Here is a 15,847-nt window from a genome sequence, read left to right as displayed (position 1 = left end):
TAGATTCCTGATGATTAAATTGAAGAAGTTTGATCACTGTTAAAACATCTTTGACTTCTCTTTCAATAAACCACCACCCTGAAGGCAAAGTCACAGTTGATGTAATTACAGAGAAATCGGGAAATCAAAGGCACTGGAGTTGCTTTAATTAACAAGATTATTCTCTGCTGCAGGTCTTGTCTCTGGTTGTGCTCTTCCTAGCCCTTAGTCATCCACAGTCAAAAGGACGTGGCCAGCCTGACACTTGTTTTTTTTTTTTGTTTGTTTTTTTAAATGCCAGCAGATCAAAATGGATGTTAACTGAGTTGGTCACGCACAAAGGAAGTGGCCTAAAAAGGTCACTACTCATTAGTCTGTTTAGAATATTATAGCAAATGAACAAGTGCCTCTGAAACTCAGCCGAGCAGAAAGAAGTAGCATTAAAGTCAGTAGCATTTTTATTTCATCAACAGCACTGGCAGCAGTCATTACTGCTAATACAGGCCAAAGAAACAATAGCATGAGGAATTTCTACAGATACAGTAAATACAAAATTCAGAGTAAAAATATACTGAAACTTCCATTCATGCCACTCTATGATTCTATTCTATGATTTACATCTCTTTCTTACATTTCTGCTTTTCTGTATCAAATTACACACAAGTCTGAGACAGTTTATTTCTGTAACAACTACAGGAATGAAAAATCATTTTATATTCACAGTAATGAGATGAGAAAACTTTGCCAATGCTTCTCATTTGTTAAGAAATACAACATACAGGTAACAAGGCTGTAATTTCTGTAACCACTCCATCACACTTAGCTGTGCTGAAACTAGCTTACAAAGGTGGAATCAGTTCATCATTTTAGGTAACTGTGCGCCCAGATTTGGACTAACCCTAACCCTGTCCCTGCTGGCCACCCCTCTTTACCAGGATACCATTTGCTTTCCGAGCCACAGGCACACACTGCTGGCTCACATTCAGTCTTTCATCCACCAGGACCCCCACGTCCTTCTCTGCTAGGTTTTGCTCACAAAGTTCTCCCAGTCTGTACATGTATCCGGCTCCAGGACAGAACCTTGCACTTTGCTATGCTGGACCTGATTAGTTACACACTATCCCACTTTTTCAATTTATCAAAGTCCCTCTGGATGGCATCCCTTCCTTCTGCTGTATCAACTGCAGCACCTATCTTGGTGCCATCTGCAAACCTGCTGTAGATGCTAATGCTGCAAACAGTCTTGAGATACTGCCATGTGAAGCCCAATATCATCAAAATATAACCTTTCCCTGAGACTGTGATCTAGAAAGTCCATTTCCTGTCTTAACAAGGTTATTTCTAGAGGGTTTTCCTTCATCCCAATTTTAAGAAGTGTTATTAATTGCAAATGTGTAACTATGATAAATACTTTTAATAAATCACTATAGTTTTATTTAAAATATTTATTGTATTATTACAGATCGCAGGATCTCCCTATCAGGGAGGATGGGGTGAAGCCTTATGTTCAGAGGCCTTGGTCCTCACAGGCAGCATTAACCAAAGGACCCAAAGAGAAGCGAGCAGGGCATAGTATCTATAAGCACCATGTATGGTGTGGAAACTGTGGTGTACTGCTCTGATTTAGGAGTTTTTAATAGTTACTTACAACAAATGCCTTCAATATACCACTCAAGAGCCTGGAATAATGAAATCTATTCAGGAATGCCACCTATCATGTGTACTTCTTTATCTGTTTCTTTTTCAATACAAATTTAACAGGAAATGCATGGTATGGCTTCAGAAACACTTTACACTGCAGGCACTTCTTACAAGTTATGAACCACAGGAAAATACACAAGTTTAGTTACCTAAGCAGTTTATTCAAACAGTGATAAGAAACCAATGCTTTCAGGGAGTGAAAATTTGCAGTAAACTCAGAGCAGTGAAAATAAATGCCTGGAGCTCCTATCTGAAGAACATCAAAGAAATGAAAGCAATGAAGCAATTTCCATGCACGAGGCATTGCTGAAAGAATTAATACATGCTTATTTTGCTTTCTCTGATATCAGCAATTAGACATTAAGTTCATGTTTACACTTAACTACCTTCCCAACGTGCTATAAAGCAGCTGCATCATTTACTTGTATGGAAGACAGAACACATTACTTCTTCTCACTCAGTATGTACATAACTTAATTGGACTGTTAATATACATGGCTCAGTGTCCGAAGGACGGTGGGTTGACTTCTTTATTTCACGGTTCCATGTAAGCAGGAGCTCTCATCACAAATGCCAGCAGCTCCAGGCCGGCGCAGGCGGAAGCAGGGCGAACAGCGGCACACGCCCGGGGCTCAGCCGGCGGGGCGGGCGGGGCAACGCAACGCAACGCAACGCAACGCAACGCAACGCAACGCAACGCAACGCAACGCAACGCAACGCAACGCAACGCAACGCAACGCAACGCAACGCAACGCAACGCAACGCAACGCCCCGTGCAGCTCTCCGCTCCAACCCTGGAGCAGCGGCCAGCCTCCCCGCTCACCTGCAGCGGCTGCATTCCGGCCGCCTCTCGCTGCGCTCCACCGGCAGCTCCCACAGCCCCGCGCAGCCCTCGCGCTCCTCGCCCTCCTCCCGCTCGCACGGGCCGGCAGCGCCGCCGCTCTCCCGCTCCATGCCCGCGCGGCGGGAAGTGGTGCCACCTTTTCCCGCCAGGCGGCGCCGCCGAGCAGAGAGAAACGCGAGCGTCTCTCAGCCAATCAGGGCGGGGGGACGACGACGCCCCGCCTCACGGTCCTCCATCGGGATGCGGCGCGATGCGGCCGGCAGGGGGCGCTGCTGGTGCTCGGCTTTTTCCCGATGCGGCGGCGGTCCGGCCATGGCACGCTCGGGTCTCGTTTGGTCGCTCCCTCCCTACACCTGCAGCGTGACTAGAAGCAGGGCTTTTAGAACTGGGATAGAAAACAGGTCCTTGCTACCAGTGACAGTCACGCTGGAGGTGGGATCATTATCCATTTACCTTTAAGACAACTTCGTCACTAGGTGCATGGGCAGAGAATTTATTTAGGCTGATTCTTGGAAAGTAACACCATTGTAGTGGGCAGGAGGAAGAGTGCTGATGAGTTTGCGCAGGGTCACCCTCCCTATCTGTGTATTGGAAAGAGTCCCTGTGCAATGCTCCTGGGCCTTCACAGCTTCCCATGGGCGTCCATAGAAGCAAGCCTTGAAGGAATAATCTGGTAAAGCTTAAAAGCAAATGTTGTAAACGCTCCTGGCATAAAATAAATAGATGCATTAAAAGAACTGAGGTAACAAGTGTATGTGCAGTCACTTCATTGACAGGGAAATGGATAAATGTAGCAGGGATTAGTTATGTGCTGAACAGAGCTGCAGCTTTTATCTGTATACATCCTTCTGAGCAGCAGGGTGAGCAGTTTAAGCTGATAAAAAATCAAGGTAGGATTAGCTGCAGATGCCTAAAATGCAGGCTTGAAGCTAGGGGGTTCCTGTTGTCAGAACATTACCATTCTGCACTCCAAATAAAAGCAGAAAAGATTGAAACTCAGACCAACCTTAGCTTTTTTGTGTGTATGTGTGGAACAGAGTATTTGCTGCATGCATATTCTACCAGAACTTAACAAGTAAGTGACTTCTGTAGTTACAGGCCAGCAATCTGCAAATCTGACACCAAATAGTCATTTAAAAGCACAATTCTAGGTCAGAGTCTAAAGCAATGGAACTAGTAACTAGCTTAAGAGAAATGCCTCAATATTGAAGATTGAAAGGTAAATAGTTTTCACAGCCTCCTGATAATCAGTTTTGTTTTGTTTTGCTTTTTGCAGGCTAATGTGGAAAGGCGTGTTCACAAAACCAAAGCAATGGATACCTACCTTGAGTATTTGCTGTGCATACTTAGATTTGAATTAACACCTCCCCTGTTGTACTGAAGGCCTGAGGAACTCCATGCTTCTTTTTGAAGCAGTGTTTGCCGTCTGTGAATTCATCAACTTGCTTGAGAGCATGATTGGGAGCTTTTTGTCAGCATAAATACTCCTTGATGAACTGTTCCATTTCCTTTTTTGAGATTGTCATCCCATTATGGAAAGTCCATTACATTTTATGGAAAGTGCCATTCCTCTACATGTCCAGTAAGTTCACTTTTATTCTAGGGTGAGGCTTTACTAAGAACAATCTCTATTTCTTGCTGCTACCGGGGAAGCAGTACTCAGAAGCTGAGTCTTCCAGAGAATTTCAATCCAGTGCGTATTTGCTTTGTGAAGAATCTGTGAAAGAATCTGTCAAAACAGCAGCAGTTTTCAAACAGCATATTGAGGGCTGGAGCATTTCTTCTGTGATGAAAGATTCAGGAAGTTGGATTATTTAGCTTGGAGAAGAGAAGGCCACACGGAGACCTCACTGCAGTCTTCCAGTGCTTGAAGGGAGCTTACAACTGTAAGGGAGACTGACTTTTTACACAGGCAGATAGTGATAAGACATAGGGAAATGGATTTAAAGTGAAAGACTAGGTTAGATGCTAGGAAAAAATTCTTCACACAGAGGGTGGCGAGTGCTGGCACAGCTGCCCAGAGAAGTGTGGATGCCCCATCCCTATAGGCATTCAAGGCCAGGCTAGATGAGCTCCTGGGCAGTTTCATCTAGTGGGTGGCAGCTAAGCCCATGGCAGAAGGGGTTGGAACTGTGTGATCTCTGCGGTCCCTTCCAACCCTAGCCATTCTGTGATTCTATGGTATTCAAGTGGCAGGTGTGCTTAGTTCCTCAGCAGCTCGAGCAGTTTAATTCATTGAATTTAAGCGCTGCATTTCCACTCTGGCTCAACTCAGTTTCAAGTACCAACACGAGGCACGTGACATTCTTCTGAGTTTATGACCTGCTTTTGCAAAAGCTGCAGCCTCACACAAGATGTGCTTTCATGGCAGCTAACAAACGATGAATTCAGACTTCTTGTTACTCTTTCCTGCCCACCCCCATACTTAGCTATATATTCCTGGGATAGTTCCAAAGCCAGCAGCTGAGCAGGATGAACTTCTGAGTAGGGTCACCAGCAGGAGGTGTGGGGCACAGAAGCAGAGGCAGAGCTGGGAGCCTGGAAGCTCTGACAGTGGAAGCTGCTGTCTCAGCACACCAACAGTGAGGCTGGGGAGTCCAGCAGCACACAGCACTGTGAATCAGACTCATGCTGCAGAACAGCGCGTGGAAAAGAAAAAAAAAAAAAATGCTGGGAAAGAAAACTCATCCCACAGTTAGAAAAATTAAACATTTTTTATCTGTTCTGAGATATTTCACAAAAGAAAGCAGCTGCTGGCTGTATGGAAAAATAACATTAACATCAACCTTCTCAGCCGGGAACATTTGTGACAGAAGCCTACATGGACTTAGAGTAGCCAGATAAGGTAGGGAACTTTATGAGTAATGTTGCTAAACACTGTTATGTCTGAAAACAAGTACAGGACAAGTTTGGGAGTGTCTGAATTCAGAACCAGGAAAATGAGTTCTGAAGAGGAGCTTGTTTCCTGTTTGACTTAAGCAAGTGCTGACCTGGATTGCCAGTCCACTTGCATCTTGAGGCAGGTTTTTCTGATAAAGAAGGAGTTAGTGGAACAAGCTATCTGGTTAGCACAATGCAATTGCAACCTCCCAACATGGACTTTGTGAGTATTGCTATCAGTAGTGCTGTGTTTTCCACGTGCACGGTGATGCTGGGATGCCTTCAGAGCAAAGGCTGACAAGGTTTGTCACAAGGAGGCACCATATTGTTATTGAGTTACAATGTGAAAGCTGGGAGTAAATCACCCTATCTTATCTTTTGCATTGTTTGCCAAAATAGAGAGATTTTCCACAATATTGTTTCCCTCTGAGAATCACAGGATTTGGCAGATAATAATATTCATCCATTCCCTGTGGAGGGAAACCTCCACAGCCTGGAGATACCTTGTAAGAAAAACTTGTTAAGAACTATTTCCACGTGAAGCAATAACTGAAAGTAGTGATTCTATTCCTGCTGTCTCACACTAGGCATGTGTATGTCAAGCTAAATAAAAGTAATGCCTCTTTTTTATTTCCATGCAAACTACACTACATACAAAGAAGCAGAATAGCACTGTTTGACAGAGCAAATTCTCAGCTACAAAACACTAGTTTTCAATATAGTCGCCACCATTAGCTATGCATTTTCACCAGCCATGAACAAAAGCCTGCATGTTGCATTTGTGAAAATCTGAACCAGCTGTTTCACATTTTTGGTAGGAAAATATTGACCACACAGTCCATTTTCCATCCGCTCAAACAGGTGGAAATCAGAAGCTGTCAAATCTGCATTACACAGGGTGTGATAGGACAGTGCAGCCAGGATAGACAGTGTGCTCCAAGCTCTGCAAACTGGTATGGGGCCTGGCGGTATCACGTTGCAAGGGAAAAGTTGTCTTCTTCACTGGCCTGACTCTAGGAGTTTGAGCCTTCATCTTAGTCAGTTAGTTAAGCAGCAGTCAGAGCTGATGGTTTATGTGGGCTCCAGGAAATCTAGAAGGATTGCCCCTTTCCTATCCCAAAAGAGAGTGCACATCACTTAACCTGCTGAGGGCTGCATCTTGGACTTTTCCTTTGGTGGAGAATTCACACGTTGCCACTCCCTGGACTGCTGCTTTGGCTCAAGCTCATACTGTCTCACTGGTAATAGTGCAGTCCAGGAAACTGTCACCTTCAGCTTCATATTAGTTCAGTAGGTCCTGGCAAACTTGCATGCAATGTTCTTCTCGAACTCCCTGCATATGTGTTTCTGGGACCCATCTGGTGTGAACTTTGTGATATTCCAAAATTGCCACCATCAGCTGTAACACACCACTCTCCCTCACGGTGCCAACATCCACTGTTCAGTCTCCATGAACATTCAGAGAGGTAAGTGGAGGTCAGTGGGTACAGTTTTTTTCTGTGTGAAGGAATTCAACCCCTTTGCTCCATACACACTTCCATGACAGACACCATTCTGTCAGACTGCCTCTCTGCTGCCATCTGCCACATTGCAATGGCATGGAATGGAATATTGCTGGGAAGGTTCAACCTTTACTGCCATACTGCCAACATCTGCCTCTGCCGTCATGGGCTAACATCATTACATAGGAAGCATTAATTTCAGGAGGCATACATTTCAATTTGTTGCTTTGGTTTTGATGACAAAATGCCTTTCAGAAATGCTTTAGAATGTTAGAATTACATTCAACTATATTATAGAAACGTATATATTACAGCATTTTTCTTCCAAGAAGATGGAAAATACTGAGGCAGGACTAATACAAGTACAGATTGTGCTTTTGCTTTGTAAGTATCTTTCGGCTTAGTCTCAGCAGTTTAGACAGTTTATTCCTGTTTTGAAAAGATAATCACTTATGAGCCTGAAGACCTATCTGCCACTACATAGCTCTGCAGGCATCATTTGTCCCTTGCAAATAAATACATTTTAACAGAAAGCAGCTTTTGGGCATTTTGTTTGCACTTGTTACTATAAAATTTTACAAAATTATACAGAAAGATAGCTACACCAAAGGAAATCAGTAAATACTAAAACATTAGCAAGGCTGTTTACAATCTACCTGCACTTGGAGTTCAGTGTTCTGTCTTTGGTGGGCAGGTGCCAATGCATTTGCCGGTATTTGTGTGTATCAGACAGTCACATTTAATGATGGAGAACTTTCAACAAGCATGCACACCTTGAACAATCCATGAAATAATGTTTTGTATGAAAAGTAGTGTTTCTTCTCTAGTACCATCTCAAGTACTGATGGGTGCAGTCTACGGAGCAGGTGTTGGACAAATGTCATTTGCCAACTCTGTCCAATCAACCTCCACCAAGCTTAAATGGGCACATGGCTCAGTCTGAGATGTATTTTGCAAACTTGAAAAGCCTTGGCTTATTTCTAGATGGCAAGTAATTGAAGGATAACTGCAAACTGTTGCTGCCGCTGTAGCTGATGATCTTGCCGTTCTTCCCACTGTCCCAGTCACCACGCATGCTAACACAAGGTCATCATGTGGCCTCCCAGATGCTCAGCAAATTTGTTTCTCTTGTTTATCTTCATACAGATCAGTTCAGTTTGCTCTCTGGCCAGACAGGCACTAGTGCTGGCAGAAGTGTGCAAGGAGGAGGAATGGAGAGAGGAAAAGATCCATTACTTGGGAGTAGCCCAAGTGATGAATCACAAGATTGCAGAGGCTAGAAGGGACCTCAAGTGATCAAGTCCAACAGTCCTGCTAAAGCAGGTTCCCTACAACAGGTCGCACAAGTAGATGTCCAGACAGGTCTCTAATATCTCCATAGGAGACTCCACAACCACTCTGGGCAGCCTGTGCCAGTGTTCCATTGCCTTTACATTAAAGAAGTTCTTCCACATGTTAGTACAGAACTTCCTATGATTGAGTTTTAGGCCATTACCCCTTGTTCTACCTCTGCACACCACTGAGAAGAGCCTGGCCTCATCGATTTCCCTTCCACCTCCCTTTAGATACTTATAAGCACTTACCAGATCCATTCTCATTCTTATTCTCCCCGTGCTGAACAGACTCAGGTTACTTAGCCTTTCCTCTTGTGGGAGATGCTCCAAGCCCTTCATCATATCTGCTGGACTCTTTCCAGGAGATCCCTGTCTTGTTTGAACACGAAGCCACAGTAGCAACAGGGGACCAGCCAGGTGAAACACCTCCTTCCTGCAGACTGACACAAGGATACTGCAGACATGCTGCCTCCCTCCCTGCTGGCGTTGTTCAGATCTCTGGTGATTGTAAAAAGGTGAAATAGCAGTAAAAATGCTCATGCTGGGAAAAACATGCTGCTCACTCAGCTGGTGCCAGGCAGGAGGCACTGCACCATGCTGTGCTGTCCTCCATCCAGCCTCCCTGTGTGCTTGGACTTCACTCTGCAGAGAGAGCTGCAGATGCAAAAGATGCTGAAAACAGTTTCAAAAATAAAGCATTATTTTGGATGCCAAAGTGGGTTTATTATTAATGTTTTTAAAAACTGTTTTCTGAGCTGCTTTCCTTTTTATATATCACATATAAGTATATAATATTTATATATCTCGCAGAACAGACTGGCATCAGATTTCACAAAATTATTTATCATCATCTAACAGGCTGTACATCCAAAATAAATGAAACACATCGAATGAGCAGGTATTTGTTTCTGTCTATCTGCTTCTTCTAGAGAAGGTGCATATTTGTAACACATACAGACATTTCAAGTGGAATTATCAGCAGTGGTTTGAAGGTTTTGTAACACTGTGCCATGCCCTCACTCATGGTAATGAGCTAATAAGGGAAGCAATTCTAATCCTAAACCTGTAATTGCAGTCTGCGATTACTGCAACTTAGATGACCTGGAGCACATTACAGTAAAGCTAACTAAGAACTTCCTGATAGTTTGAAAATCTCTGCCTAAAATCAGACTTATAATTTAGAATCTGTGCGCTGCATTGACACAAATACAGCTATTTTTTTAACCCTCGTGTGTTGTGTATGTTCTTTGGTGTCTGTAAAATGCAGTTGAAAATAAAGTGACTGAGATATTAAGCAGGCAGCAGAGATACAGTCTTTGGAGCAGTATCAGCTGGAATACTGCATGTAAGAGCCAGTCTCCCTGAAGCTTTGGAACTTCAGAGCAGGTACCAGCCAGTTTTCAGAAGACCCACTGTTTCTGCAAAGCTAACAAGCACAAAGGGAGGATCCTCCTGTATCAGCTTGTATGGTGCAGAAGGGGCATAACTGGGAGAGAATGGAGAATGAGCGCACAGGTTTAGGTGCAGTGATTTCTTTAACTGTAAGCTTTTATTAAGGCCCGTTGGCATCAACACACAGTTCAACTGTGCTTTTATAGGGCACTTGAATTGCCCTTCTTCCAGTCAATGTACAGACTTTGCATTTGGAGAATCCTTTCAAGCATATAACAAAACCTCACCGAAGTTTCTGTTGTAGAAACATATTCAGAGAATCTGTCCAACCATCACAATTACTGTGTTTCTTTACCACTTCCTGCTTTTGTGTCAGTAATGGTATGCCCTTCCCCGAGTGAGCAATGGAGACATGCGTGGAAAGTCACAAGTGCAAACCACTCCCTGTTCCTTAACTCACCTTCCAGTGCTGCCCTGCCTTTGGTCCAAACAAATAAGCAAGGAACAAGCTGTAAGGAGGAAAGTAGTCCAAACCTGCAAGGTAACGTGTATTGTTCAGTGTTACTTATGCATCAGGATAGCATTTGCAGCCAGGAGAGATGATGCATATGGTTTATTCACAGATGCAAGAGTGCGCCTCCAAATAAAAGGAAGTACTTTTTCTTTCCTTCTTTTTTTTTTTTTTTTTTTCTGTAAATCCAAAAGGTTGGGTCATTTGCAGAACATGACAATTAAGAGGGGGAATGCCAGGACAGCTATACTCATGCCCATGTGCTTAACATCATCTTGCTATTGCTTCGTCTGGGAAATTTTACACAATGGCCACACAATGTCTTCCATAGGTCTGGTTTTCTGGTTACAGAAACCCAGACTCCTAGATAGAATCTACATCAAGTGAAGTAAATTTCTCGGGTAACAGCAATAGCAATGGAGGTTCAGCAATTCAGCTGAAAATTTGTGTTAAAAACAAACAAACAAACAAATTAACTAACAAAAAAAGAAAACAAAACAAAACAAAAAGCAATAAGACCATCAGGTAAAATCTGACCATCTCTTTCATAGTTTCACATGCAGACTGCTCAAGAAGATTACTGAAAGGGTGAAGCAAGTCAGAGAATCTCTCACATTCAACTTAATCTCAACATATTCAACAAAATTCCATATTCATATGCAGCTGCCTACAGAGCAGAATTAGGCATTATCATTGCTCTCCATCAGCAGGGTATCCTTCCCTTTCCAGTGGGATTGCAGTTTGCACACAGACCACAGCCAAGGATGAGACAGGAAAGTATGGAACCAGCTTGCACTGGTTCACTGATACCAGCCCATCTCATGTATTAAGTGAGGAAAAAACAGTGCATGGCATAGAAAGGAAGGTATATTTGCAAGATACAAGACTTGTTTCCAGCAGGGCAAAGCAGATCTTTTTCTCCTCTGGAGAGTTTGTCAGAGTAGTGCTGCTAACACCGGTCAGGGCTTTTCTTGGATGCTTCCTGCTCAGTGCCATGGGGCAAATCAACCCAGTCCCTGTGCCTAGCTGTAGAGATGTACTGTTTCTAATCCTTGTCTTATATGTTGAGGTACGTGTGTCTGTCAGACACAGACATACCCTTGAGCTGATACTTAGTCTTGTGATTGAACTTACATTAATAATGGATGCATGTGAACAGTGAAGGGTGTTTTAAGGTATAATATGGCAATACCTGATGTGATAATGTGCCCCCCTTGGTTATCTGCTTTGAAACATCTTGATTTCTGTGATTCTGTTTTTGCTTTGCTCTTGGTCTTCTCACTTACTCTGGTTTAGACTTGCTAATCCTTAATCTTAAAAATGACACTGTTTATGTTCTCAGGCGTTTAAGGAAGCTTTCACTGAAGTTCTTGGCCTTGTTTCCCCCACAAAGAGTTGTTTGCATAATAACAAGTACTATCAAGCAAAACGTGTTTTTCTTTCAGTAGTTAGCAGATCAGAGAGAGTAAAAACAAAATAAATTATTTCTTCTAAAGATCTTTCTAGTTTGCTGATCACCATTTCTTTTTAAATAGCCTAATCTGAATGCTTTGTCAGACTAAAACTGGGTTATTTTCCTTGGGCTGGATTGAATTACTTTTGTCAAGAAGTTTTAACTTCCAGAGAAGACTTCGAACAAAGCTAAATAGCCTCAATGTGTAGTTGTGTGAAGCAGCACTCTGCAGTGAGTAGATGTGGTAGTGCCAATCATTAGGTGTTACTGCAGCTCTACCATCTGCTTGATAGATAATGCAGTGGGTACGATCAATGTCTAAAAACAATTACGTCAGCTGAAATCTTGATGGAATGCAGACATAATGGCTCTGCACTGTACCTCCTGAGGCACTCCCATACCAGGGCATGGCATCTGTATCACCTTCCAACAGCAACCTCCTCCTGACTGGGTGGCATTCTACAGATCCTCTCTGTCCTTGCACCCAGCCACAAGCATGGATGTTCTCAGAAGAATGCATTAAAAGAGCAGTGGCCAGCAGGAGAGGGAGGTGATCGTCCCCCTCTACTCGGCTCTCATGAGGCCCCATCTGCAGTGCTGCATCCAGGCCTGGAGCCCCAGCACAGGAAGCATGTGGAGCTCTTGGAGCGGGTCCAGAGGAGGGCAGTGAGATGAGCAGAAGGCTGGAGCAGCTCTCCAGGTGCTGGTGAGCAGTAAGCTATCACAGAGCTGTTATGGTAGCTCCAGAGTGGGTGCAGCTGTGAGACAGCAGCCTATGGCCCACATGATCCAAGTTAGGGATTGGTTTACTTCTTTAAGATATCAAAAAAATAGTTCACATAATCTTTTCTTCTTCTGGCAGCTATTGGCAGTGTGCACTTGGTAGGGGAATAAAGAGAAGACAGAAGGAAATACATGGCACTATTATATCCTCAGCGGCAGAGAAACTGCATGAGGCAGCTGTGGAACACCAGGTAACTGCCCAGGGATTCCTCCTCCCAGAAGGATTCCTCCAGTCATCAGGAAGAAACTTAAAGCTCAGTGTAAATACTGAGCCAAACAGTAAATACTGTTTATACTACAATTACTGAAAACAGAAAAGCCAATTAGTGTAATGCATTTAAAAAAAAAGAATGATGAATTCTAACTGGGTGATCACTACATAACATCTCTTAGGAGATACCCTTTGTGTGTAACCAAATTAGAAACAGTCTAGGTTAGGGAAGGAGAAATAAAATGGTGTGCCTTCCAAAACATAATGGCTGTGTTTTTTTTCATGGATGTTACTCCATGACTAAATAACAGAGTGCACGAGGAGATAAAGATTAATGAGAGGCACCTGATAATATGCGTGTTTTGAAAAGTATTTGAAACTGTGCTTGAAAACCATAGATTTTTATAAGATGAGCAGTTTTTTTTTCTTGAGATTATCCTGTCTCAGAATTAATACGACAAAAACTTGTAGAGATCACAACAGAAGAAAAGAAACTACAGAAAACTCATTCAGATAACCCCAGTGAGGAGCCAAGGAATAACGCTCCGAGCCCATACTGCTTCTTCATTTCAGAGATGTGGGTTGTTGATTACTGCCTACTTCAAGGTAGTAGAGTAATGTTGGTGCAAAGATTAGAGTGGGCTTCAGAAATATTTATAGCAAAACAAACTCTAAAAGAGAAGTATGCAGATAAATAAAGATATAAAAACCATGAGCCTTGCTAAATTACTAAATAAAAATTACTTATGTGGACAAAGGACTGAATCCATGCAGTTCTGGACATGCAGAGTCCAAACAGAAGTAGCTATGCTCTGGTAAAACAGCATATTGTTGCTGTGTCACCAAGCTGAAATTACACTACCAGAGATCCTAGTAACAAATCACAGCACAACATAAATTCTTATTTGTCCAACAGCAACAAAAAAAACCTTTGGAATTATTATGCCTGTTAATAATAAGTGGACAGGATTTTAAATATGGTGGAGGATTAAAGAGCTGATCGAAACATTGCCTGTTATTCTCCACTGAACTGATTTCCTGGATGTGAGATGAAAGAGTAAAGTGATTTTTTCAAAGTTTAGCTGCTGATGAAAGATCCAAACTCAGCGCTGCTGAACTTCAGAATAGTATCTTAAAAATCCAGACAGTCCTCAAGTGTTCTCATTAATATGAAACAGTAAGTAGAAACAAAGCAACAAAAAGGTGCAATTGACCCTGATTAATTCAGAAAAAAAACAAACAAAAAAACCAGCTAGGTGGAGCTGCTGCCAGCCCTGGGTTTGGACCTCCAGGCAGGAGGGAGCCTGCACATCCCTTGCTCCCCTCTGCTTTGGAGGAAAGCCTTTCCTGTGCCAACTCCTACCCTCCAATTGTGCCCTGCAGAGGAGGGGGCTGCAGTGTGGGGGCTGCCATGCTGCCCTGTGCCAGCCCACCTGGTCCTGCTTTCTGTCTGCATGCGCAGCCCTGGAGATGTGGATCTGCCTGCAGGCCCACTTCCTTAAGGAGCATAAAACATCCTCCTATTCCTCTTGTAAACACTGAAAACTTTCTGGAAAAATAAAAAAGTCTAAAAGATAAATACAGAAATGTGCAAATTTTCATTAATTCTGTGCGTATCAACAGGCTCTTTAGAAGCACCTTGCTAAACAGACCTATAAATAGTCACGCATTGCTGTTCCCCTCGAGTATGACCTGAAGCACAGAGGAACTCAAAGTCACATGTTGTAGCACTGCAGCCAGCAGAGCAAAGGGAGCTGCTGTGAGATAACAGGAAAAGATGGCTCAGTGCTCTTCCACTGAGATCAGTAAAAAAAAAAAATATCAGTGTTTTCATCACTGAGGATCAGGAAATAGGCTGGAAGGAATAAATCTCCTGTATGTTGAAGGCCAACTCAGGCAACATCCGCAAGTGAAAAAGTCACAGACCCGGCCACGTGCGGTAATGCTGACAGAAAGGACACCCAGCAGCTGGAGGGCATAAAACTGGCAGCTCTGTCCCGCTTGTGGCTGCACGACACCACACAGAGCTCCGCATTTTGAAGTTTTCCATAGCTTGAGCTGCTCCTCACTCTGATTTTTGCTGTCATGTGAACGTGTGTGACCTTGTGAGGCCAAGAACTTTGTTCTGCTGCTTCTTCCTCAGGTTATGCAACAGAAAAAAGGAAAACAGTTGTAATCCATCAATTCTGCGTGTCCTTCTCAGCTGTAAAATTAGTACAACAGCTTTTTACATTAAGAACTCCACGCTGGTATGATGAAGGTAACAAATAGGTAGTTTCTAAATGGTTTATCTTCAGACAACTTTACTAGAGTGCAACAGCAACACTGTTGATGATATGCACACTGCAGTCAAGTGTGAGATGAGTGCATTAGGCCACTGAGCATGAATCTGCACCATCGTCAGGGACTCCGGGCACATACTACCCCCAAAAAACAACAACCCTCCACTGCATAGAGGTAGAGAAGTGCAGGCAGTTTCAAACTGCCATCTTAGACCAAGAACACACACATTCTGCTTGACTGTTGTGATGGAGGAGGGGCTGCAAAAGGACATGCTCCTCTCTCATTCAGTTTGCTCCAGTTTGCTGTGAAATATGACAGTTTCCCTGGGGACTGCTTGCACCCATCTGACCAACAGCTGGAAATAGTCTCCTCAAAGGTTTAAGTGAGCTCCTCGCCCCCTGGATATTTGGTGCCTGTGGCAGAGGAAATCCCCAGCACCATCTCTCACTTCCTCCTTCTGATCAGACAAAAACATCCACACTTGCCTGAAGAAGGAAATAAACAATTTGCAGGCATTAGATTTCTCATTAGATTTCTCCAAACTGACAAATCTAGTATCCTACATATTACTGCGTGACTTACATTCTGCTTTCATTTCCAGTTTCTTCAGTCATCTGACCAGCAGACAATGTGCAAATGTGCAGAATCAGATCATTTTCCTTTCTTTTACAACACTTAACATTTCTTCCAGATCTATTAATTGTGACATTGTTACGCAAAACAGATCTATAAACATAAGTATTTCCCAAACCTGAAATTAATTTATATTCTTTATGTATGTATAAAGTCAAAGCAGTCATAACTAAAACTGGCTTAGCTTATGGTTACAAAAATTGACAGTTCTAGGACTGCAAAAGCAGTACCAAAACAAAGATGAAATGCTTTACTGATGCTTTCCTGCAGACTGTTGTTTTAATCAGCTCTCTATCAACTCTCCAGTGGAAAACTGCACTAATTACAGTAATTTCACCTAG

At 43.1% G+C, this 15,847-nt stretch overlaps 1 protein-coding gene across 1 annotated transcript in view; it reads right to left on the bottom strand.

Moving 5' to 3' along the window:
- Positions 1-2,634, bottom strand: part of DTWD2 (DTW domain containing 2) — a 65,042-nt gene extending 62,408 nt beyond the window's left edge. Inside the window, exon 1 of the mRNA XM_042829395.1 lies at positions 2,504-2,634. Coding sequence (XP_042685329.1) covers positions 2,504-2,634 — 131 coding nt within the window. The remainder of the gene's footprint in view (positions 1-2,503) is intronic.
- Positions 2,635-15,847: the final 13,213 nt, after the last annotated feature.

The sequence above is a fragment of the Centrocercus urophasianus genome, unplaced genomic scaffold (genome assembly GCF_019232065.1).
Source record: "Centrocercus urophasianus isolate 14NV4802_14NV808 unplaced genomic scaffold, USGS_Curo_1.0 seq_31, whole genome shotgun sequence".
Classification (NCBI taxonomy): domain Eukaryota; kingdom Metazoa; phylum Chordata; class Aves; order Galliformes; family Phasianidae; genus Centrocercus; species Centrocercus urophasianus.
This window is presented reverse-complemented; position numbering and strand designations above follow the sequence as displayed.